The 22,170-nt window shown below is 42.3% G+C and overlaps 2 protein-coding genes and 1 long non-coding RNA gene across 4 annotated transcripts; 1 reads left to right on the forward strand and 2 right to left on the reverse strand.

Annotated features, from left to right (window-relative positions):
- Nucleotides 1-894: 894 nt before the first annotated feature.
- On the reverse strand, nucleotides 895-5,147 carry LOC146700234 (uncharacterized). The gene is made up of 2 exons (XM_085471452.1): nucleotides 3,549-5,147; nucleotides 895-1,341 (listed from the first exon to the last, which is right to left on the reverse strand). The coding sequence occupies exons 1-2, from the start codon at nucleotides 5,145-5,147 to the stop codon at nucleotides 895-897; spliced, it is 2,046 nt and encodes a 681-aa protein (XP_085327578.1).
- A 3,456-nt stretch (nucleotides 5,148-8,603) lies between these two features.
- On the forward strand, nucleotides 8,604-10,254 carry LOC146700235 (uncharacterized). Its single transcript, XR_014922528.1, has 2 exons — nucleotides 8,604-9,583; nucleotides 9,664-10,254. It is a non-coding gene; the product is annotated as an uncharacterized LOC146700235 (long non-coding RNA).
- Nucleotides 10,255-11,832: 1,578 nt separating this feature from the next.
- Nucleotides 11,833-21,816, reverse strand: trim47 (tripartite motif containing 47). 2 transcript variants are annotated; one of them, XM_085470374.1, is made up of 8 exons: nucleotides 21,561-21,816; nucleotides 20,977-21,188; nucleotides 17,669-17,714; nucleotides 17,375-17,470; nucleotides 15,206-15,430; nucleotides 14,247-14,269; nucleotides 14,047-14,168; nucleotides 11,833-13,592 (listed from the first exon to the last, which is right to left on the reverse strand). In XM_085470374.1, exons 1-8 carry the CDS (start codon nucleotides 21,741-21,743, stop codon nucleotides 13,063-13,065), a joined length of 1,437 nt encoding a protein of 478 aa, XP_085326500.1. In that variant the 5' UTR covers nucleotides 21,744-21,816; the 3' UTR covers nucleotides 11,833-13,062. The 2 variants fall into 2 exon arrangements, with proteins under 2 accessions (XP_085326500.1, XP_085326501.1); XM_085470375.1 differs by lacking the exon at nucleotides 21,561-21,816 and adding an exon at nucleotides 21,275-21,329.
- Nucleotides 21,817-22,170: the final 354 nt, after the last annotated feature.

Raw genomic sequence — 22,170 nt, forward strand, 5'->3', positions numbered from 1 at the left:
CCGGCAGATGGGATCAGGCACATTCATCTGGGAAAGCTTGTCTCGGAGATGGTCTGGAAGGATGGTGTTGAAGGCAGAGCTGAAGTCCACAAACAGGATCCTGGCGTAGGTTCCTGGGGAGTCCAGATGCTGCAGGATGAAGTGTAGGGCCATGTTGATGGCGTCGTCTACAGACCTGTTGGCTCGATATGCAAACTGCAGGGGGTCCAGGAGGGGGGCCGTGAGGGTCCTGAGGTGGGAGAGAACTAGGCGCTCAAAGGACTTCATGACCACAGATGTCAGAGCCACGGGTCTGTAGTCATTTAGTCCAGTGATCCTAGGTTTCTTGGGGACAGGGATTATGGTGGAGGACTTGAAGCAGGCAGGCACATGACATGCCTGCAGTGAGGAGTTGAAAATGCCAGAAAACACTGGGGCTCATGTGTGGGCCACCTCTGGTAAACCAGATCTGGGCCACCATAGGGCCGTCATTCTTTGCGGTACGCAGGCCATGTGTAAGCACATTGTGTGGGACAGATCCAGGCCATACCAATTTTGCTATGTGGGAGGAATTATGTAAAAATAGAAACATCATAAAAATGAAAATGAACATAAAGTAAAATGTACTGAAAAGAACATCAGTATGGCCATCATTATTTGCTTGGAAAGTCTAAAGTTCTATGGCTTTGAACAGCCAGAGAACGCAATGCCCAGCTTAGAATGACTAAAAGTAACTTCTTTTAACATTCTGTCATTCTGCTTCTATATCAAAAATCCACTAAAAATAGTCATTTGAAAAAAAATATTCGCCACTTTTCATCAGTTTGGGTTCCTCTGTTTATAGCAATTTTTAGAAAAGAACCCAATACCTTTGTCACTATACAGTTGTACAGTGAGATACAGAGCATCTCCTACTCATTGCAAACATGCTGGGAGGGTGGCTCTATCCGCCTTAGTGCAGCTGCTGTACCATACTGTGATGCAGTAAGTTAGTAGGCTCTCAATGGGCGAGTGGTGGAAGGGTGAGCTGTAGTCCACAAAGAGCATTCTGGCGTAGCTCTGCCGCTGTTCTAGGTGACTCAGCACCGAGTGGAGGGTGATGGCATCTTCTGTGAATCTGTTTGCACGGTATGCAAACTGGTGGGTGTCGAATTCTGGGGGGAGGTAATCCTTGGTGTGCTGAAGGACTAGTCTCTCAAAGCATTTCATGATTACCGGTGTGAGGGCCACAGGGCAATAATAGTTCAGGCTGGTGATGGGAGACTTCTTTGGTACTGGGATGATTGTGGCTGATTTTAGACAGGATGGGATGGCTGCTTCATCCAGTGAGAGGTTGAAGATTCTGGTGGATATGAGGGTGAGCTGGTGGGCACATGGTCTTAGCACTTTACCACGTATTCCGTCTGGACGCCTTCCTGGGGTTCACTGCTAGGAACACTCATCTGACATCGTGCTCCGTTACAGTGAATGGAGCGGTGCAGGAACCAGGTGAGGATGAGGATGGGAGCAGGGCTGAGGCAGATGAATGCTGCTGTTGTGGTGTTTCAAAGCGGGCAAAGAAGCTGTTTATGTCCTCTGCTAGCTGCACACTCAGGTTTTCTGTTTTCACAGTTCTGCCTCTGTGGTTTATGATGTCTATTATTCCATGCCATGTGTTGTTGCTGGACAGGTGGGACCCCTTTTCAGGTCAGCTCGAGCAGACCTGTACAGAGCTCTGTCAACAGACCTACAGGGAGTGCAGAATTATTAGGCAAGTTGTATTTTTGAGGAATAATTTTATTATTGAACAACAACCATGTTCTCAATGAACCCAAAAAACTCATTAATATCAAAGCTGAATGTTTTTGGAAGTAGTTTTTAGTTTGTTTTTAGTTTTAGTTATTTTAGGGGGATATCTGTGTGTGCAGGTGACTATTACTGTGCATAATTATTAGGCAACTTAACAAAAAACAAATATATACCCATTTCAATTATTTATTTTTACCAGTGAAACCAATATAACATATCCACATTCACAAATATACATCTCAGAATCAGAATCAGAATCAGAATCGTGTTTATTGGCCAAGTATATGTGCAGACACATACAGGGAATTTGGTTCTGGTAGATGGTGGCTCTCAAGCACAGCAATGTAAATCACACACACACACACACACACACACACACACACACACACACACACACACACACACACACACACACACACACACACAAGTGTCTATATATACACATTACACATACATACACAAAGCTATGTAAACCAACTATAAATAACGAATCTAAACTTATATACATAAAATACAGAAATGAATGAGGTGGAATGAATACTACAAAATGTACATAAGGTGCAGTTGCAGTCTGGCAGTGGGAGCAGTGTGACAGGTCAACTGTTAAGAAGGGAGATGGCGAGGGGAAAGAAACTGTTCCTGTGTCGGGTGGTCCTGGTCTGCAGGCTTCTGTACCGTCTGCCAGAGGGCAGCAGATCAAAAAGTCTGTGTGCAGGGTGTGAGGGGTCTGCGATGATTTTCCCTGCCCGTTTCCTGGTTCTTGAGAGGTACAGATCCTGGATGGAGGGCAGGGGGGCGCTGATGATCCTTTCTGCTGCCCGTACAGTCCGCTGCAGTCTGCTCCTGTCCTGTTTAGTGGCTGCTCCATACCAGACTGTGATGGAGGAGCACAGGACAGACTCAATGACCGCAGTGTAGAACTGGATCAGCAGCTCCTGTGGAAGACTGTACTTCCCCAGTTGTCTCAGGAAGTACATCCTCTGCTGGGTCTTTTTGAGGATGGAGTTGATGTTGGTCTCCCACTTCAGGTCCTGGGAGATGGTTGTACCCAGGAACTTGAAGATCTTCACAGTCGACACAGGGCTGTCTGATATGGTGAGGGGGAGCAGAGTTGAGGGATGTCTCCTGAAGTCCACTGTCATCTCTACAGTCTTAAGAGTGTTCAGCTCCAGATTGTGCTGACTGCACCAGAGTACCAGCCGCTCAACTTCCTGCCGGTATGCAGACTCATCACCATCTTGAATGAGGCCAATGACAGTGGTGTCATCTGCAAACTTTAGGAGTTTGACAGCAGAGTTATTGGAGGTGCAGTCGTTAGTGTAGAGGGAGAACAGTAGTGGTGAGAGGACACATCCTTGAGGGGCACCAATACTGAGGGACCGGGTTTCAGAGGTGATCTCCCCCAGCCTCACTTGTTGCTTTCTGTCTGTCAGGAAGCTGGTGATCCACTGACAGGTAGCTGGTGACACGCTGAGCTGGGAGAGTTTGGAGGAAAGAAGTTCAGGCACAATGGTGTTAAAAGCCGAACTAAAGTCCACAAACAGGACCCTGGCATAAGTTCCCGGGCGGTCAAGGTGTTGCAGGATGTAATGCAGCCCCATGTTCACTGCATCATCCACTGACCTGTTTGCCCGGTAGGCAAACTGCAGAGGGTCCAGCTGGTGGCCTGTAATGTCTTTCAGATGGGCTAACACCAGTCGTTCGAAGGATTTCATGACCACAGACGTCAAGGCGACAGGTCTGTAGTCATCCAGTCCTGTGATGGTGGGTTTCTTGGGAACAGGGATGATGGTGGAGCGTTTGAAGCAGGAGGGAACTTCACACAGCTCCAGGGATCTGTTGAAGATGCGAGTAAAGATGGGAGCCAGCTGTTCAGCACAGCTTTTGAGGCAGGAGGGTGAGACGCCATCTGGTCCGGGGGCTGTCCTGGGCTTCTGTTTCTGGAATAGTCGGCTCACATCCTGAGTGTGTATTCTTAGTTTCAGGGAGGAGGAAAGGGGGGTGAGAGGTGTGGTGGAGGTCGTTGAGTCTGGGATGGAGAGGGTGGTGGTGGTCGTTGAGTCTGGATTGGGGAGGGTGGGGGTGGTCGTTGAGTCTTGATTGGGGAGGGGCAGGGTGAAGGGGGGAGAGGTGGAAGGTGTGTTGGGGGTCAATGTCTGAAGCAATGTCCCTGGGAAGGGGAGGGTGGGGCGTGGGAGTCTGTCCGTCTCAAACCTGCAGTAGAAAGTGTTTAACTCGTTGGCCAGGTCTTTGTTTGCTTCAATAGTGGGTGGGGGGCGTCTGTAGCTGGTGATTTCCTGCAGGCCCCTCCACACTGACGCAGGGTCGTTGGCTGAGAGCCGTTCTTCCAGCTTCTGGGAGTAGATCCTTTTAGCTGCTTTGATCTCCTTGGTCAGTGTGTTCCTGGCTTGCTTGTACAGGACCCTGTCACCACTTCTGTAGGCGTCCTCCTTGGCCTTGCGAAGATGTTGGAGTTTAGGAGTGAACCATGGTTTATTGTTGTTGTATGTGCAAAAGGTCTTTGTTGGCACACACACGTCTTCACAGAAACTGATGTATGATGTCACAGTGTCCGTGAGCTCATCTAGGTTCTCAGATGCAGCTTCAAAAACAGTCCAATCAGTGCAGTCGAAACAGTCCTGCAGTTCCTGCTTTGCTGTGTTAGTCCACTTCTTCACAGTTTTGACTACAGGCTTGGCACGTTTGAGTTTTTGCCTATAAACTGGAATAAGATGGACCATGCAGTGATCAGAATGTCCCAAAGCTGCCCGGGGCACAGAGCGATAGGCATCTTTTAGAGTGGTGTAGCAGTGATCCAGTATGATGTTGTCCCTGGTGGGGCAGACTATATGCTGTCTGTATTTAGGGAGTTCGTGGTTTAGGTTTGCTCTGTTAAAATCCCCAAGAATAATTGTAAAGGAATCCGGGAATTTCCTCTCCAGGGTAGTAATCTGGTCAGCCAGCTCGCACAGTGCGTTGTTCGCGTTGGCCTGTGGAGGGATGTAAACTCCGACCAGCATGAAGGAAGAAAACTCCCGCGGTGAATAAAAAGGTTTACAGTTGATGAGAAAACTTTCCAAGTGTGGGCTGCAGTGTTTCTGTAACACTGTGACATCAGTACACCAACCTTCATTAATGTAGAAGCAGACTCCACCACCCTTTGTTTTCCCTGAGAGCTCTGTTTCGCGGTCCGCCCGGTGAAGTTGGAAGCCTGGCAGATTTAAGACAGCGTCTGGGACTCGCTCACTGAGCCAGGTTTCAGTGAAGCAGAGGGCAGCAGAGCGTGCAAAGTCCTTGTTAGTCCGGTTTAAGAGCAGTAATTCGTCGACTTTGTTTGGAAGAGAGCGGAGATTCGCGAGGTGAATGGAGGGGAGTGCCATGCGGAATCCTCGCCGACATTCAAAAAAAAAACAACAACAAATCAGCGACCAATATAGCCACCTTTCTTTGCAAGGACACTCAAAAGCCTGCCATCCATGGATTCTGTCAGTGTTTTGATCTGTTCACCATCAACATTGCGAGCAGCAGCAACCACAGCCTCCCAGACACTGTTCAGAGAGGTGTACTGTTTTCCCTCCTTGTAAATCTCACATTTGATGATGGACCACAGGTTCTCAATGGGGTTCAGATCAGGTGAACAAGGTGGCCATGTCATTAGTTTTTCTTCTTTTATACCCTTTCTTGCCAGCCACGCTGTGGAGTACTTGGACGCGTGTGATGGAGCATTGTCCTGCATGAAAATCATGTTTTTCTTGAAGGATGCAGACTTCTTCCTGTACCACTGCTTGAAGAAGGTGTCTTCCAGAAACTGGCAGTAGGACTGGGAGTTGAGCTTGACTCCATCCTCAACCCGAAAAGGCCCCACAAGCTCATCTTTAATGATACCAGCCCAAACCAGTACTCCACCTCCACCTTGCTGGCGTCTGAGTCAGACTGGAGCTATCTGCCCTTTACCAATCCAGCCACGGGCCCATCCATCTGGCCCATCAAGACTCACTCTCATTTCATCAGTCCATAAAACCTTAGAAAAACCAGTCTTGAGATATTTCTTGGCCCAGTCTTGACGTTTCAGCTTGTGTGTCTTGTTCAGTGGTGGTCGTCTTTCAGCCTTTCTTGCACTGAACATAAGTTCCCTGCAATTTCTGAAGAATATTACAGTAAATCTGGCTGAAACTTGGCCCAGACGTACAGCAGGTTTCCCGGAGGAGGGATGTGTTGAAAGTTGGACCTCAACTACTCAGGATGATTTTTAATGAATTTCTGAAATTTCCATAATTGTAGTGTATTGGCTGTATTGAATTGCATATAAATGTCCATTAATTTCTGAGTAATTTTACAGTGAATCTGGCTGAAACTTGGCACACAGGTACAGTAGGTGTCCCAGAGGGGGGATGTGTTGAAAGTTGGACATCAACTACTCAGGATGATTTTTAATGAATTTTTGAAAATTGACACAATTGTAGTGTATTGGCTGTATTAGATTGAATAAATGTTTCCATTAATTTCTGAGGAAATCTACAGTAAATCTGGATGAAACTTGGCACACAGGTACAGTAGGTGTCCTAGAGGAGGGATGTGTTGAAAGTTGGACATCAACTACTCAGGATGATTTTTAATGAATTTTTGAAAATTGACACAATTGTAGTGCATTGGCTGTATTGCATTGAATACAAGTACCCTTTAATTTCTGAGGAATTCTACAGTAAATCTGGGTGAAACCTGGCACACAGGTACAGTAGGTGTCCCAGAGGGGGGATGTGTTGAAAGTTGGACCTCAACTACTCAGGATGATTTTTAATGAATTTCTGACATTTCCATAATTGTATTGACTGTATCGGGCAGCTACATTGTAATTTGTGCGCGCGCGGGTATAGTCTTTCAATCGGCACATAAAGCGAAAAGGCGCTACCGTAAAGACTGGTGTAAAAGCGCAAGGAAATTTATGCGGCGGATAGGAGGCGGCTGGCTTGACCGCGGCTCACAAATGACGGCTCACTTTACCGCGGTTCATTTCCAAACAAGTTCAAGTGTGTATCATTCTGTAATGAAAGATACGCAACAGGAAAACATTCAAGACAAGTTTTCAGAAAACAAAGCCTACCACATTTGGACACCTGGGCCCTATTTCAGGAAGCCGGTTTAGAAAACTCAGAGTGAAAAACGATACTCAGGGTTGAGTAACCCCGAACTGTCCAACTCGGAATATTCGGTTTCAGAAAGGCTGATAACAATTAGTTCAGTCAACGCGGAGTTGCTTTAACCCCAAGTTAAACGCGCACACGAGGATACATAAAGCCCTGATTAGTGGAGCACAGATTAAGCGAGTCACCATGGAGACGGAGGGAAAGAAGGCGCGGTCAATGTATTTTACAGCGCTTGAGGCCGAAATTCTGATGGCAGCATATGCCGATAACATGCAAATTCCGCGGAAAAAAAGTAACACAGCCACAGCTGCAAAAGAAGGGAGCATGCATGGCAAAACATAGCCGACAGAGTCAATGCCTGAGTGTTAATTTAAACATTGATCTAGGGATTTCCACCCATTTAACACGTTATTTTATTACATTTTATTTTATTTTTTATTTCATACATTTTATTTTGTGATGTGATGTGAGCGCAGGTGCAACCCAACAGGCCCCAAACGTTCCTGGCAGCAAGTAAAAATGAAATATAAAAATATAGTCCAAACAGGTAAGGTGTAATTGTATTATGAGCCATAGTGCTTGGTCTGTTTGTAAACCAAATGCAGTTAGAGGCTACATTAATTTCCCCTCTGTAAGCACTTATTGAAATTATCTGAGCACATTACAAGTACATATTTGCTTACTCTGTGTGCTCAAATGTGACCCGTTATAGCCACTAGAAAAAAAAGCGGAGGCCCGAAAAACAGGTGGAGGTCGTCCACCACCACCACTCACAGAGGCTGAGCAGTTGGCTTCCACATTTGTGATAATGTTGGCAGCATCACATATGATCTTCACAGTGCAGAGAACACAAATTAGCATCCATTACTATAATGAAATAATTTGTTAGTTTGAAATGCTACAGGGAACTATGTACCTGCACATTAATGCTGTGGAAAGACTTCCTGTTCACATAGTCTCCTTCATTTACTGAAGGAGCAATGATTGGAATGTGAGTGCCATCTATACAGCCAATCACGCCTGGGAACCGTGAGAATAAATGTAAAATTTAAGTAGTAGTTCAAATATCACCACATCATGAATTAAGTTTTGTTCATCCTGATACCTGCAATTTTGTGGAATCCCTCTTTGATAAATCTTGTGGGTCTATGACCGGGGAACACCACAAACGAGTACAGGAGACGTTTCAGTGCAACTGTAACATTCCTGACTGCCCGACAGACGGTAGCCTTGGAAACGTGCTCAGCGTCACCAATATTATACAGAAAGCTCCCGTTTGCAAAAAACCGAAGTGCAATACAAATAATATGTACAGAACTGAGAGAATGTCCGCGATGTGTCACATGAGCAATATTAGGCCTGAGGATGTTATTCAAATAAATTATAGATTGTGCTGAAAAACGGTAACGTTCACACAGGAAATCATCAGGAAATGATAAAATGTCCGAACGCGCTCTAATCACTCTCTCCCGGCGGAGAGCTCTGCGGAGAATTTGGGCTTCAACATCTACTGGCTCTTCAAGGAAGGAGCACGCCATGTCTGACACTTCCTACAGTCAGGTTTCCGACAAAGAGGCGGAGAAAGTCAGGGTTAGTTGAAGTAAACCTGCTAGGGGGCAGGTTAGCTTCACGGAGTGTGTCGTATAGTAACTCACTCAGGATTAATCTAAACTCGCTTTGTGAAACCGAAAACTCTGGGTTTTCGGTTTCACAAAGCGAGTTCAGATGAAGCCTCAGTGAGTCACTATGACGACACACGCCGTGAAGCTAACCTGCCCCCTAGCAGGTTTACTACAACTAACCCTGACTGTCTCCGCCCCTTTGTCGGAAACCTGACAGTAGGAAGTGTCAGACATGGCGTGCCCCGTCCTTGAAGAGCCAGTAGATCGTGAAGCCCAAATTCTCCGCAGAGCTCTCCGCCGGGAGAGAGTGATCAGAGCGCGTTTGGACATTTTATCATTTCCTGATGATTTTCTGTGCGAACGTTACCGTTTCACAGCACAATCTATAAGTTATTTGGATAACATCCTCAGGCCATATATTACGCATGTGACACATCGCGGACATTCTCTCAGTTCTGTACATATTATTTGTATTGCACTTCGTTTTTTGCAAACGGGAGCTTTCTGCATAATATTGGTGACGCTGAGCACGTTTCCAAGGCTACCGTCTGTCGGGCAGTCAGGAATGTTACAGTTGCACTGAAACGTCTCCTGTACTCGTCTGTGGTGTTCCCCGGTCATAGACCCACAAGATTTATCAAAGAGGGATGCCACAAAATTGCAGGTAGCAGGATGACCAAAACTTAATTCATGATGTGGTGATACTTGAACTACTACTTCAATTTTACATTTATTTCCAGGGTTCCCAGGCGTGATTGGCTGTATAGATGGTACTCACATTCCAATCATTGCTCCTTCAGTAAATGGAGGAGACTATGTGAACAGGAAGTCTTTCCACAGCATTAATGTACAGGTACATAGTTTGAAATGCTACAGGGAACTAACAAATTATTTCATTATAGTAATGGATGCTAATTTGTGTTCTCTGCACTGTGAAGATCATATGTGATGCTGCCAACATTATCACAAATGTGGAAGCCAAGTGGCCAGGCTCTGTCCATGACTCACAAATATTCCGTGAATGTACACTGAGCACAAAATTTGGACATGGTGAGTTGAGAATACTTTAAAATATATAAAGACCAATTGCTTCAGGGACATTTGAACTGAAGTGTATCCTTCTGTCTTAGGAGAGTTCACTGGCTACTTGCTTGGTGATAGGGGGTATCCATGTTTACCCTATTTGCTTACCCCTTACCCTGACCCTGACCCGGGCCCACAGCAGCGATATAATCTGGCTAATTGCAGGACAAGAGCCAGAATTGAAATGACTATCGGAATGCTTAAGGCCCGGTTCCAGTGCCTGCAAAGACTCAGGGTCACCCCAGAAAGGGCATGTGACATTATTGTGGCATGTGTGATTCTTCACAACATTGCCACAATTAGAGGAGAACACTGTCCTTCTGAACCAAACATCAGCAGTGATCCAAACCATGAACATCCTGACCCTCCCACGGACATACAAGATGGAAGCGCAGTCAGAGACACCATATGTCACAATCATTTCTTTTGACCCATCACCTCAACATGTTGAAAGACGAATAAACAGATTTTTTGTTCAACTGGCTTTATTGGTCACCTGTATTTCCTGTACACAAAGTATTAAAAGATGTAAACCTCATAAAGTGTCTCTGTTGCTTCCTCCTCTGTAACAGCTGTCAATGTTTCTCCATTATTTTCCTGTAGTAAAGAAATAAACAACATTGCTGTTCTACTGTGAACTCATATAATCTGTGGCGTATTACTCACAACTGCATGTTGGTCTGGCTCAACAGGAGGCTGCACCAGATGCAGTACACCACCACCATCAACTGATAGAATATGAGGTTTATACAGGACACTTATAACTTACAAGGGACCAAATGGCAATTAACAAACATACCAATCACCTTACACTTCATTGTCATTATGCTCTCAAAGACAACCAAGACTGAGGGAAGGCAAAATCAGTAGGAAAATAACTTCACTACAAAATAATCCATTATGGTAAAGAGTTTATCAAATGAATGAGTAGCACTGCAAAGGTGACTGTGAAGAAAGGATGTATGCACATCATGTATTATTTTGAATTTACCCCCTATGTAGGCACTTGTGTCTTGCGGGGTTATTGACTCAGAGGATGTCCCCGCAGAGATGCCTTCGGCCACAGGGCGCCCACTGTTTTGGCTGAGGGCCAACTGCTCAGCCTCTGTGAGTGGTGGTGGTGGTGGAGGACCCCCACCTGTTTTTTGGGCCTCCGCTTTTTTTCTGTTGGCTATAACGGGGTCACATTTGAGCATACAGAGTAAGCAAATATGTACTTGTAATGTGCTCAGATAATTTCAATAAGTGCTTACAGAAAGAATATTAATGTAGCCTCTAACTGCAATTGATTTACATCGGACAAACAGACCAAGCACTATGGCTCATACTACAATTACACCTTACCTGTTTGGACTATATTTTTATATTTCATTTTTACTTGCTGCCAGGCACGTTTGGGGCCTGTTGGGTTGCACCTGCGCTCACATCACATCACAACATAAAATGTATACAATAACAAATAAAATAACATATGATAAAATAACGTGTTAAATGGGTGGTAATCCCTAGATCAATGTTTATATTAACACTCACGCATTGACTCTGTCGGCTATGTTTTGCCATGCATGCTCCCTTTCTTTTGCAGCTGAGGCTGTGTTACTTTTTTTCCGCAAAATTTGCATGTTATCGGCATATGCTGCCATCAGAATTTCGGCCTCAAGCGCTGTAAAATACATTGACCGCGCCTTCTTTCCCTCCGTCTCCATGGTGACTCGCTTACTCTGTGCTCCGCTTATCAGGGCTTTATGTATCCTCGTCCGCGCGCTTCACTTGGGGTTAAAGCAACTCCGCATTGATTGAACTACTTGTTATCAGCCTTTCTGAAACCGAATATTCCGAGTTGGACAGTTCGGGGTTACTCAACCCTGAGTATCGTTTTTCACTCTGAGTTTTCTAAACCGGCCTCCTGAAATAGGGCCCTGGAACTAAAATATAACCCAAATATCCCAAAGTACTCTAGAGTTCAACGTAAGGCCATCTCTGTCTGACAGCTAAAGCATGGCAAAAACTGAGGCATGTAACAAGACAACGATCCCAAGTGCAGCAGGAAATACTAAATTGCAGAGACTTGTCGTGTTTTTGATCTTTAGTAACCTTATAGCAAAGATAAAGTTCAGTTTAAAGGAAATTGTGGAAGAAGTTGCAATACTATTCTAATTTTACTGCATTGTCTAAATACAAAGTGTTTTAAATGGATGACAGACTTACAAGTCAAATACACTTTGCATCTTTTAATCCTAATGTGAGAAACACCAATCACATTAATAGAACCCCCCCCAAGGGGAAAAAAAAAAAATAATAAAAAATCCAACAATACATTTCAGCAATAAAAAGTATGTATTGAATAAGATACACCATCTGAGACAACATTTACCAGCAAATACTCAAAGTTAAAGAGTAGAGTTTCAGTCCCAACATGTGATGGCAGACCTCCGTTTTAAATGAGGCCGTTTAAGATTACAAAAAAAAAAAAAAAAAAAAAAAAAAAAAACCCCACACACAAAAAAAACTACCAAAAAACACATTTAAAAAAGGTTAAATGGGGACAAAAAGACTTAAAATACAATGGTGATGATTTGAAAACAAAATTCTGTTTATGGGGAAAAAAAAAAAAAAAAAAAAAAAAAAAAAAGAGTGCAACAACTAATGCTTGCTGAGCTGCAGTTAGAATACTGCGGTAGTTTTTCCTTCTATCCAGATCAATACCAACACTGGCTGAAACTGATTTGCTTTCAACACTGCGGGGGGGGGGGGGGGGGGGGGGAAGGAAAAAAATGCAGCATCAAAAATAAGCTGCAAGAAAGATGCAACGCCGCAATATACAGAGGGAAAAGTCCAAAAATGCCAAGCGTGCAACTTTAAGTTTTTATCATCTTATATAAAATTAAGTGTTTAAAAGGTTTGTGATAAAATGATTTGTACTGATGGATGTTGCCACTTCCATTCATTCCTGGAAGTCTAATTGTAAAATCAGTACAATATGGACAAAATTGAGTGTTCAGTCTCATATTGATGAGGGAATGTAGCATGATAACAACAGACAGTCAAACTATACCAGACAATGCTTCACCACTGACCCTTCTAAGAGTGAGCTTTTATAGTAGTAGAAGTATGGCATAGTTGTTGCTAACAAGAGCAACAAGAGCATCCGAGGCATCTGCAACCCAGCAGACACAGTGATGAATAGCAAAGCACTTCTCCAAACCCCCAGCCAAAGGAGGTGGTATGAGCCTACAGTGTGTGTCCAAGTTGAAAACTACCAAATTTGTGTACACCTGGTACTTTTTATTCAATGTAAAATGTACTTTCTAAAAACCAGTAAGACAACTCAAAAGCATACATGACTTCAAGGGTCAACATCAGCCTATCACTCCAGCCTGATCTATGAGATAAAGCCTTGCCAACAGGCAGAAATGAACACGCAGGCGTTAAACTTGTTTAAACTCTCAGTAATAGTGGCATATTTGCAGTCTGCTGCCTGGGTCATTTTTCCCTGGGCTGAAGAAAGGGTAGACAGGCTCCTCAAAGCAGGTGTCAAACATGTACAGCCTCTTCATTGTTACAGCATCATAGAAGCTAAGACGCCCGTTGTCATAGTCCAGGTACACACCCACGCGAGGAGAATTCCAGTAGTCGGCAACTGGAATGCGTCCGTCCTCCCCATTGGCGTACAGCCGGTCCTGCAGGCACAGGCTCCAGTATCCTGCGGAGGGTGTGAGGCTGACGAAGCCCTTCCTGTTGCTGCACTCTGTGGTCACTCCCAGGTACCACACACCTTTGTCCCTCACATCCACCTCCCAGTAGTGCTGGCCACTAGCATACTGGGCTGTGGAGAGGACGCCACAGAACCGATTGAAGCGGGCAGGCAGGTCTGGCTCCTGGCTGCGGACACGGCCCTCCTCCACTTTGGTGTCAAAGTCCGAGATAAGCAGGTTCGGGTGAGCGGTGTCTGGGTCCAAGGTGAGGTTCTGGGGCACTATGGAGACGCCATGACAGATTAAATCACATTAGTCTTAAGCTGACCTGATACTACATTTTTAAAAGAGCAGACTTGGTAGACAAACTGCCTGCTGAAATTGATATTTTTTTATATTGTCATTTGTGCTTAGAAATATAATCATTTGTATGCTGATAAAAATCATATCCTTATTAGGACTGATAAAAGTCTGTGTGCAGAAAAAAAAAAAAGGTAGATTAGTTGACTATCAAAAAGAATCATTAATTGCAGCCCTATTAGACAGTAACCCGTTTCAAAAAGAAAGCATGCAGAAAAGTTAACCTGCATTACTGCAGTTTCTTTAGAGACTTTAATATATTCACCATCCAGCAAGCTTTAGGCTGAAAATGCCCAACCTCATGCCTAAAAATCTGTCTTACAGTTCAAATATAGCATCTCTTAAGCACTAACAGTACATGATTCTTCAACTTACTGGTGTGCAGCACGTGCATCATCTTTTTCCACATGATGAGCTGAAAGGGCCCTGAGAAGTCTGTAAATTCTGTCGGACAGTTAACCGGCTCCAAAGAGGTGAAAGGCTTGCACTGTACAACTCTGCAGAAGAAACATGGAAATTAACATGCTGGGTTTTTGTAAAGCATTTTTGTAATAAATGAACAAAAAGCTACTTACTCATTAAATGTCTCAGCAAGGCTCTGTTGCAGGGGGGGGGGAAGAAAAGAAAGAATATACTTAATTTGTGGTTTAATGTATAATTCAAACCCTAACAAACAAGTTTCATAACATTTCTGTTGCTTTGAGCAGCCCCATGTGCCCATATGCCATTTTAAGGACGCTTTGATCCTTAATCCTTAGTGCACAGTGGTAAACTGTCATCAGGGTGTCTGCAGTTTATCACAAATTAATATTTAAAGTCCTTTTATAAGAATATGAAATCAGACCAGTTTCATGACCGTTTGGCTTTGCATGATGAATGGCCACGCAGTATGCTCACATCCCCAGCAACTCTGCTTTTAATGGTAATTTGGAGAAGCTTGTCAAAATAAAGAATGTTGGATGATGGCGGCTATTTGCTGGTGGGGTTTTACTTCACGTTTGACTTCCCATGTGATATTTAAATACAACAATTTGGGCTCCTGAGTATCTACAGTAAACAGTATTTAAGGCTACTCTGGTTGACTAGGGGCGTGTTCCTAGGTCTAATTTTATAACTACAACTCTGTGCACCAAATTTTCCCATCGCATTGTTAACCTAAAGACAATGGCTGTGCTTTTATTTCAGCTTTAAAATGTATGATTATCACCCAGTTATAAACAAGCATTTTCACTTTTGCGTACAGTTTAAAAAAAATTAAAATAAAAGGGGGCACATGTTTGTCATAGGCAGCATGATTGCATTAACACAAAAAGGTAAAGGCAATAGTGCAGCTTTTAACAGAAGAAGCCTGATAAAAAGGAATGTTACAGGCCTGCCAAAGCTGTATTTAAGACAGTCTCATTCTTAAGAATACTGCTTTATCCTTTTTGAAGCAAAAGGGTTTGGGATGGGGAACTCAGCAATAACGTTATCCAACTCTTATGTCATAGCCATGGTCTGACAATTTACAAGTTAAACTTTGAAGTCAACTGACCTCAAAGTTAGTTTTTCCATTGATCTGGCTGTGGATAGCTGCTATAGCTTTGTCCACAGCTGCTGCTTCCGTTTCCACAGTCTTCAAGTTATCATCTATAACAGCCATGGTGGCCACTTCCTCAGCGTCCAGGCTCTCAAGCAGCGAGTCCCTCTCGTCCAGCAAAAACTGGACCAAGGCACCGACGTCTGCTTCAATCTTTTCCTTGAGTCTCTGCTTTTTCAACTAGAGCAAAAGAAAAGTATAAGATAAATGTGTCGCATTCAGTGTTGGGTAAGTTACAATATTAAGTAATTACTTAAAGTATTTAAAATACTTAATTACTGTGTCGGGAAAGTTACTTAATTACTCAATAAGTAATTAAACTAAATACTTCTGTGAAGATTATGAGTAAAACATGTTATTTTATGACCATAGTCAATGTAGTTGAATTATGTTAACAGTTGTAGGACATGTATTATCCTTTAGTTTAGATGGTGTGCTGTGTATGTAGTCTAGTTCTCATTATACTCCTGAGTTAACAGAACATATTCACATATTAGTTTATTAGATAAATTTGCATCACTCTGTATCCTTGATCTGCTGTGAATGTCTCACACTGTGTTCTTGACATGTTTTATTGCTGAATCATGAAGAGAAAGGAGACTCTGAGTCTAGGGCAGAAGAGATAAACCACATTCTATACCCCCACCTTTGCAGGAAGACAGGGAGGCAAGGTCAGGAGCCAGTCTCGCTAAGAAGTAGAAAAACATGTGAAGATGTAGCTTTTATGACTAGGTGGGGGCTGTCAGAAGCTATAAAAGTCTGTGAAAATCGCCACCATTTTGAGAGACATGTGCCTAACCCTCTGGCCGCATCTCTCCCGTCTGGACGTCTTAATGCTCTGTGTGTTGAATTGTATGGAAATAAATGATTGTTGATTGAGCATTTATACACCGAGTATTGTCCTTCCTTCAGCCCAAAGATTAAAAGAACTGGGAGATTACAACACTTCTTAAAAACCCTATAAACCTTGAGTGGACAAACAATAGAAATTAAACTCTTTAAATAATAACTTTATTTTATTTATTTATTTTATTTTTTTAAAGACTGAGACTACAGTACGCAGCGGTAGCATCTCTTCCACAATGTAGCCTGCAATCATTTTTTAAGCTCACCTTCAGATGCTTTCTGTGCTGCTGAAGTAAAATCTAATTTTGCCTGCTTAGCAGGAGTTGCCGCGGTGTTATCCATGGATGATGAACAAGGATCAGTCAGAAGTGTTCGTCTCTGCTCTCGTGTCAGGCGCTTCAGTAGATCACTCCTGGTATTAACAGCGGCTGATTTTTTATTTTTTTCCCCCTCCCCAGGACATAGCTTACACCTTACTGTAATGTTCTTGTCTGCTTGTTTCAGACGAGTGAAGAGACAGGAATATGTCCATTTCATAAAACAGCCACTCGCTTCAGCCTAGTCCGACATCTTCCGCTTTAGAATACGACTACGCAGCAAACTGGCACGAAATGACGTGCACCTGGACTACAGCGATGTTAAAGCGGCAGAGTTTACTTCTACGTTTAGAAGATAAATTATTGAAATTAAATTATATTCAGCGAGTTTTAATTTTACAATGTAATGCAAGTACATTGTAAGTAACTAATTAAAATACCTAAAAATAAACAGTAATCAGTTACTCTACTTTTTCAGTGGTAAAGTAATTTAATTACAGTAACGCATTATACCCAATGCTGGTCACATTGCAGTTCTAGTGATGCCTACCACAAACAACGACACTGTTGGTTTAAAGTATAAATGACACACGATCTGTGGTTTAAGTCAACTTTTAAATGTGACCATGCATTTCCAAATAATATGGCAGAGTCATTTGTGCAAACAAGCACGTCAGCCTGAGCAAAGCGTTATAAACAGAACTGAGAATCTGCTAGAGTCATCCTGACAAGGCTCTTACCCCCCAACAAAAAACAAAAAACAAAAAAAAAACCAAAATAATATTGACTGACCAGAACTATAATGTTAACATAACTTCAAGACGAATGCTCAAGAAATGCATGTTCAGCAGTCCACTAAAATTTCACCGTGCACAACTGAATGTTTGCATGCAATATGCAAAAAATGGCCACTTGAACACCAAGTTCACAAACAGAGCAAGTAAGAACGGTCATTCCATACCCTCAGTTCACTTTTAGTGAGCTCATCAGCCGTAACAACTTTTACACATTGAGACTTCTGCCAGTTGAGCTCCAATAGCCTCAGTTTCAGTTCCATCTGTAACAAATGTACAGGAAGACATGTAGTCAGGAAAGCAGGGCAACAGTGCAAATATTAGAGATGCAGTAAATAAGAGTCTAGGTTACCAATACATAATAGGAGACTACTTAAAAAAAAAAAAAAAAAAATATATATATATAATAATAATAATAATAATAATAATAATAATAATAATAATAAGAACACTACTGCTACCTTCATGTCAGTCACAACTTCTGGCACTGGTGCCACATCATGGTGTCTGAAACGAAACACTCAGCATGTTACAGAACAATTTGTTTTAATCAAAAATAAATAAACATTGGACTCACTGTGTCATCTAGAACTTCCTTTCAGACAGATGTTTAGATTGTGTTTCTTACAAATCCCAATGGATTAACTTTCCACAATATAATTATCCAACAGAGCAAATGTTATTTTACACAATTCCTCATCTGAGGATAAAAAAGGAACAAATAAACACAAATCATATGATTGTTTTGCACAGTGTGTCGTTTATAAAGAGTTTCTTGTTGTTTGAATTAACTGGGAAACTGCTATGACAGAAAAATAGCAGTTTTAGAACCTCTCATAGTGAATTAGAATGGTTGAAAGTTTTCAGCGAGTCCTTTTTTAGTTATATGAATAATGTTTAAAAAGTGACTCGTAAATACCTAAGACAGGAACTAGCCACAATCAGTTTTAGGTTTCAGTCATCTTTCACTTTAATCAATGAACATTATTCGTGTCACATCAGGTCTCCGACAGATTACAAAAGTGAAGGCTATGACATCAATATGGAGACAAATTTGCCTCAAGAGGGTTGTAAAAGTGTATGATATGATCCACAAGCATAAACTAAGCTTTACAAATGTGTGCAATGTTGTGTGTAACTTATTGACTCATGAGCATGTGCTTCAATAAATAAAATATAAATACTGATCAGTTATACACAGTCAAGTTGAGCTCACAAATCCAATAAGTTTTCGAAAGGTAAAATTTTCTGTGTACAAATTATTCATCCTGAGGGAAATTGAGGGAAATTGGTGTAGGGTCTGGTGTAATTGAGCGTGGGTCTGTGTCAGTGCACATTTGTGTTCAGCCGAGAGAGAGTGTCCCTTCACCCAGTTAGGCAAAAGTCAACAGTCTTTAGTCGATGCGGGTGGCCTTGGGGTGGGGGAGAGAGTCAGTCTTGTTATCCAAGGAGAATTTTGTTATTCAGCTTTTGCCTTGAGCATCCAGCTGGCGCCAGGAGGGCCGCATGAGATGAAGATGGTAGTTGTTTTGTTTAGTGCGAACAAACTGCTTCCAATTTTGAGACCATCCTCTGCATTAAGTATATGCTCCATATTATGAATACAGATATAGTCGAGGTAAAGTGGAATAAATCCTTTGTTAATCTGAGCATTCTCTAATGAAATCAGGCCAACATTGATATTAGCGTAATTAATTATCCTTAACATTTCAGAATGTGGCAGGCTACTCTGTAGGGTCTGTAATTGTAAATCTGTATTTTCTTGTAAAAGGGATTACCAGCTGTTCTGTTTATTTAGAAAAAAAAAACAAAAAACCCATATGCATGCAATGGAAGGCCAGATGTCCCAGTTTTACACTGGGATTTGAACATAGCTTATATTTGTGGATCTTGTGGAGCAGGGAAATTATTTTACTGCTATTGGTAAATAATCATTACTATTGCATTAATAATATAATTTACAGCATTGATATTGTATTCAGAGGTTTAAACAGTGTGTGTGTCTTTCAGAAAGACTAAGTTGCAGGAGTTGACAGGAAGTTGCAGAGAGTTTGCAGAAGTGAAAGCAGAGTAAGTTATTTTGAGGAGCAGGTTAGACGAGGCTATTTGAATTATTAGGTTATTCAAATTGTCTGTTATACTTTTATATTCTTTTAGTAGAAGTTCCACCCACACACACCCCCACACACCCACCCACACAGAGAGAGAGAGAATCATTTATAGGTGGAAGTTTAAACAAAAACCATAGTACACATTTGTAAAGCTTATCATGTGGCTCATATCATGTGCATTTGGTCAGCTAAAGGCGTGTCCACATAAGCACCAATGCACTCATCCTCGAGTTGTTTATAATAACTTTATTAATAAAACTCTTTTAAACAAAGTTCTGAACAGTTATTTGAAGATAAAGATACTTTTTAAGTTGCTTTTTTGCAGACACTTTGTAGTTGACTAGTAGACTTTCCAGGCTCTGGTTGCCTAGGTACCACCACATGCTCATTGACAAGTTAGCTTATTTTGGATAATCAGCATTTCCTCTACTTAAATGTAGTTAAAGAAATTTGTTTCGCCTACAGTATGACCTGAATTGAGCAACCAAACCCAGAAATGCAGGAGAAAATGATTAACAGTTGTGGCAGAGGGAAGTTTTCCCTATAGAGCTCTAAAAGATGGGAAGTCTTTTAGAACCATAACCAACATGCCCCAGTGCATATTTAAATAAAATGTTTAAAGCACTTTTGCATTGGCTTCACTTTTCAGAGGTACATCCTCTATATAATCTATGTGTGAGCCCCACCCACTTTGTCTGCCCTTGCTATAAGTCGCTTAATGCAGCGGTCCCCAACCCCCGGGCCTCGGACCAGTACCGGTCCGTGAGTCGTTTGGTACCGGGCCGCGAGAGTTGAGGCTCAGGTGTGAAATGTATAGTTTTCAGGGTTTTTAATCTGTTTTCAGCGTTAATTTGTTATCCTGTGTCTTTTCACGTGTTTTATGAATAAATTCTCTTTTTCTGTACCGGTACTAGTTTTATTTTGTTGTATTTATCCACGACACCTTAAAGGCCAGTCCATGAAAATATTGTCGGGCATAAACTGGTCCGTGGCACAAAAAAGGTTGGGGACCGCTGGCTTAATGTCTTGCTGAGGTCATTGCACACTGTGTGGCTGCCCCTCCTCAATACTGGTCTCAAACTAAAGTTAATTCACAGATGGACACTCGTACACTAGGCATTCACAATGATGCTTCCAAATTTCATTGCCTTGTACCTGTGATGTGTGCAATGACCATAAAGTTGAATTCTATTCCAAATGAGTCTTGGGTACATTAGTGCCAAAAAACCTCATTCTACAACCCTCCTGGGATCTTACTATGAAATGCAGATATACTGCAGTGCTTCCCAAGCTTGGTGTGGGGTCATAAGCAGCTGCCAGTCATGCTATGGGTCCCAATTTCCAATGATACTGGTTACATTAGTAAATGCTTGAAAGTTATTTAGGCGATACAGGATTGAAAAAACAAAAACAACAAAAACCCCACAAAGCCACAAACTAAAAGTAAAAATGTGAAATTATTCTGCTAATATTAAGGTAATACCATTAAGCATGGCAGACAAAACATAAGATGAAAATGGTGCTTTTTACATGGCCCCCTTATTATTCCTAAAAATCTGGTTCATACTGTCCAGTGTACTAATATCTGTCATTAATAAAATCTTTTCAGGGCACAGAGCTGTGGTGTGATATTTGTAAAGTCAATCATAAAACCCAACCTGTGTGATCTAGATTCCCTGCAGACAACACAGATAGGCCTCTTATCGGTCTGGCAGTAGAGTTTCAGCTCTTCACCATGATGCTCACACTTTTCACCAAATTTCACAGGCTTGGAGGGGGCAGGACAAGCACCCAGGCACTCCAGATCGTCCAGTTTGGCCACCAAGTTCTGCACCAGATAGTTTTTAGTGAAAGTCCTCTTGTTGAACACCTGACGGAATAAAGAAAGAAGCTAAGGACGACTAACCAAGCACAAGGTTGCGTACATCATATCATTTTTGGAGCTAAGCTTTTAACCTGCCAGCTCATGTGTTGACAGGTTGACTATCGTTAGCTAAGGGAAGGAGGAAAAAAAAACCCCAACAACAACAACCAGCTATCCTAGCAACTGCAAAATGCACTGCGTAGGTATCCGTTATTTTAAAAGCAGTAGCCAAACACGCGGTGTTATTTCTCGTAGATATTTATAAAAGAAAAAAAAAAGACATTGGAAGAAACACTGGCACCGCCGTGTTATTGTATTTGCCTTCAGACGAGGTTCAAAAAAGAAAAACAAAAAGGCGTATATAATGTATTAACTTACCGTTCGGCACTGAGGACACTGATACCCATAGTCTCCGCCATTTTCATCCCAGTGCATACAGATGCAAAAGCGGCAGAAATTATGGCCGCATTTCAGAATAACGGGGTCCTTGAAGAAGTCCAAACAAATAGCACATGTCAGTTCCTTCCTCAGGTCATCTCCAGATGCACCAGCAGTCGCCATGTTTACAAACCAACCAGCAGCGGAGAACTGCCACTGCAGGAAGTGAAGGAAGAGGATGGAGGGAGGGAAGTGGGCACATTTGTGCAGTGTCGCTTTCGCTCTCAGCCAATCAGTTTTCACTCTCTCTCTATTCAATTGTATTTCAATTATATACCCTTTATTGGCGCAGCAGTCAAATGAACCATAGTCTTCAATCTAAGAAATCACAAATTGCACTTTTATTTTACTGCTTCCCAGAGGAGCATTTAAAACATTTTTCCCTACAGACATTGTGGAGCCTAACTCATTTCACTGACAGTCATAATTGTGCCATTTTTTCCCTTCTTAATCGTTCCTACTTTGCCTAGGAAGGTGAATTAACAATGTGTGTGCTTACAGGTCAGCTGCTAACTGAGCTACTTTAACTTATTACTCACCAGTCCAAATA

Source organism: Copadichromis virginalis, linkage group LG10 (genome assembly GCF_057382275.1).
Source record: "Copadichromis virginalis isolate Kocher_CV1m ecotype Utaka linkage group LG10, C_Virginalis_male_GT1.1, whole genome shotgun sequence".
NCBI classification, from domain to species: domain Eukaryota; kingdom Metazoa; phylum Chordata; class Actinopteri; order Cichliformes; family Cichlidae; genus Copadichromis; species Copadichromis virginalis.

What these genes read in the sequence shown, in the direction of transcription:
- LOC146700234 (XM_085471452.1), bottom strand. Translation starts at nt 5,147, where the DNA reads ATGGCACTCCCCTCCATTCACCTCGCGAATCTCCGCTCTCTTCCAAAC. An exon ending in AACGCTCCACCATCATCCCT is followed by an intron (nt 1,342 to 3,548) that starts GTTCCCAAGAAA and finishes TGTGCCCACCAG; the next exon opens with CTCACCCTCATATCCACCAG.
- trim47 (XM_085470374.1), bottom strand. Translation starts at nt 21,743, where the DNA reads ATGGCGACTGCTGGTGCATCTGGAGATGACCTGAGGAAGGAACTGACA. An exon ending in CTTGCTGAGACATTTAATGA is followed by an intron (nt 14,169 to 14,246) that starts GTAAGTAGCTTT and finishes TTTCTTCTGCAG; the next exon opens with AGTTGTACAGTGCAAGCCTT. An exon ending in GATGCACGTGCTGCACACCA is followed by an intron (nt 13,593 to 14,046) that starts GTAAGTTGAAGA and finishes GCGTCTCCATAG; the next exon opens with TGCCCCAGAACCTCACCTTG.